Source organism: Terrapene carolina, unplaced genomic scaffold, assembly GCF_002925995.2.
Source record: "Terrapene carolina triunguis isolate 2854851 unplaced genomic scaffold, T_m_triunguis-2.0 Scaffold193, whole genome shotgun sequence".
In the NCBI taxonomy this organism is placed as follows: domain Eukaryota; kingdom Metazoa; phylum Chordata; order Testudines; family Emydidae; genus Terrapene; species Terrapene triunguis.
This window is the reverse complement of record NW_020664544.1, coordinates 2,071,275-2,073,903: the sequence shown is the minus strand read 5'-3', so window position 1 is coordinate 2,073,903 and position 2,629 is coordinate 2,071,275. Positions and strand designations below refer to the sequence as shown.

Below are 2,629 nucleotides of genomic sequence, written 5' to 3'. Positions count from 1 at the left end.
GGGGGGGGGGGGGGGGGGGGGGGAGAAGAACAGCTGACCAGGTTGCCCCTGAGGCCAGCCCCTCCCCACACAGCACATTGGTGCAGCTCAGGGGGTGCCGCCAGCGGGCTCTGGGCAGGGGGCTAATTGGTGTCTCTGCTCCCACTCCCGGCAGAGCTGGCAAACCGGGAGGGGCACTGGCACGAGGACGCTGCCCTGCGCCCCCTGCACGACCACGATTATCCCGGCTGGATGGACTTCGGGCGCCGGAGCCTGTCCGAGTCCGACGAGGCCTCCTAGAGGAGCAGCGGCCCGCGGGGCTTGGCTCCGCCCTGCCCGTGGGGGCGGGGCAGCTGCAGGCTCCACCCGCTGGTACATATTTTTAAGCATGTCACACGCGACCTTGTCTTCGAAGCCCTTTGCTGCTGCTCACCAATAAACTCTGCTCAGCAAACCCCTGTGGTGTCTGTTCTCGCTGCGCCGTGAGCTAGGCCAGACGGGGGCCGGGCCTGAGGCCACAGCAGGACACCTGGGTTCTGCCCCACGTCCCCTCCCCGGGCCTCACTCCCCCCTGGCTTTAGGGGCTCAGGACCCAGCTGTAGAAGGCAGCCAGCTACTGCTCGTGCAGCTTCCCATAGATCCCATACATCCCTCGGCAGGGCCCCACCAGCGCCCCAGGGACACTGATGGCGAGGCCGTCAGCCCCACCTCGGGGCCCCGGGGTTTTTGCTCTCCCATGGAGCCGGACGCAGCTCCCTGTGGCCCTGGAACCTAGGACTGGCTTCCACCCGGAGACTCCCAGCCCGGGTGTGCTCCTGGGCGGGGATGGGGATGGGGACGGGCAGCTCGCCCCACAGGCTCAGTGGGGGTTTGCTGGGGCTCAGGTAGCCCTGGGGAGCCGGCCTTGAACCCAGAACAGGCAGCTGCAAGGGCCACCTCCCCTCCGGGTACAGTCCCGCTGCCCCACCTGAGGCCAACGCATGGTAATTTATGTTAATTTAGTCTGTTGAAGCCAGTGCTTCCTTCCCCTCCCCCCCCTTCTGCTCACTTTAAAAATAAAGATGTGGGGGGGGGGGAGGGAAGAAGAGAGCTATAGCCAGAGAATCTCTCCCCCCACCCTTAATTAAAAAGCCAAGGCCCAGCCTGGGGCTCCAGTCCCCTCTATGGCCACAGGGGGGCAGCCTGCAAAGGGGTGAGCTGGTGCCCTAGGGGACAGGTAATGCTGGGGGCGGGTGGAGTGAAGATGGGGTGGGGAAGTCGAGGGGGTGTCAGAGGTTCCAGGCCTCGGCAGGGGGAGGGGGGAAGACAGGAAAAGCAGCAGCAGGGTGAGGTCTGGTCATGCTGCAGCTCCCTGGCCAGCAAGGCCTGAAGTGGAGAGGGAAGGTTGCTCCCGCCCCCAGCATAGGGCTCCTCCCCAGCAGCAGCTCCCCCACCCCTGCCCCACTGCTTTCCATGCCCACTAGCCCTCCATGTTCAGGACTCACTGGTCAAGCCCTGAGGCAGGAGAAGGGCTTCCAAAGAGCAGAGTGAGTGGTAAGAAAGCCCAACAATCCCATGACTCCAGGAGCTGGGGCTAAAGGAAAACAATTGCAAGAATCGTAATAAAATTGCCTTCCCTGGCCCCGCTTCTCCCTGCCCCTGGCCCCAGATGTGTAGACGATGCCAGAGCTCAATTGCTGGGCCAGTCCTGTCAGGCTAAGTGTGTCCGCTCAGAACAGCTGTGTGTGTGGCGATGCTTGCAGGGGTGTTTCAACCAATCCCTCCAAGCAGCCACCCTCACTGTAGGACGGCTCAGCAGCGGGACCTGCTTTAGTCCGGGCCCCTGGGGGCAACACGAGCACCATCTCGCCCCCCACCCGCAGGTCCCTGCAGCGTTCATGTGGAGCAGGGCCTACATGCCTGGCTCCTGCCCCATGCAGCACGGGGCAAGAGTGAGACAAGGGACCGGCCTTTGAAAGGCCACAACCAAGCAGCCGACACCTGCCAACCCCCCCAGCCTCAAGCCCCATAGGGGCAGCTCTAGAGACTGCCCCACTGCTGGGGTCTTGTCAGGGCCAGGCCCATCAGCCTCAGCACACCCGGCACTTGAGGTGTCTGGCCCCACAAGCCCCCGCCCTGCTCAGATAGCGCCGCAAACACCAGGCTGGAGCCGGTTCTGATTACGTCGTGTTTATTTCACCAGAAAGACACAGCTGGGGGGGGGCGGGGGTAACACCAGCTAGTGCAGAGACTAGAGAGAACAGCGGGACTTTGGGAGCAGCAGATGTGCATGCAACAGCTACTCCGACCCAGGAACCTGAGCCATGCCCTGAGCAGCATGCAGGCCCCGCCCCCTGCTGGGAAGGGGCGGAGCCTTCTCAGTAGCTTAGTTGATTGATACAAGACAAAACAGTTGTTTAAAAATCTCAGTGTTTTTAAAAGACTGGCCGGCTGCTGGCCCAGGGCCGCGTCCTGCTGGGTGACTGGAAATCACCCTGCCTGCCCAGGAATGCGAGCACAGCCCAGGGCCAGGGACTTGGGCCAGAATTGCTTGGGCTGGGCTGGGCAGTTCTGCGATTGTCCAACATTAACAGTAGAGCAGGGCCCACAGGACAGCCCAGGACCTCCTGCATTTACCCCTCCCTGACGCTCCAGGAGGGCAGATTGTCTC

The 2,629-nt window shown here is 63.0% G+C and overlaps 1 protein-coding gene across 1 annotated transcript in view; it reads left to right on the top strand.

The window, feature by feature from the left end:
* LOC112102273 (gastrin/cholecystokinin-like peptide) overlaps nucleotides 1-279 on the top strand; it is a 941-nt gene extending 662 nt beyond the window's left edge. Inside the window, exon 2 of the mRNA XM_024193443.1 lies at nucleotides 155-279. Within this exon, the coding sequence (XP_024049211.1) occupies nucleotides 155-279 (125 nt within the window). The remainder of the gene's footprint in view (nucleotides 1-154) is intronic.
* Nucleotides 280-2,629: the final 2,350 nt, after the last annotated feature.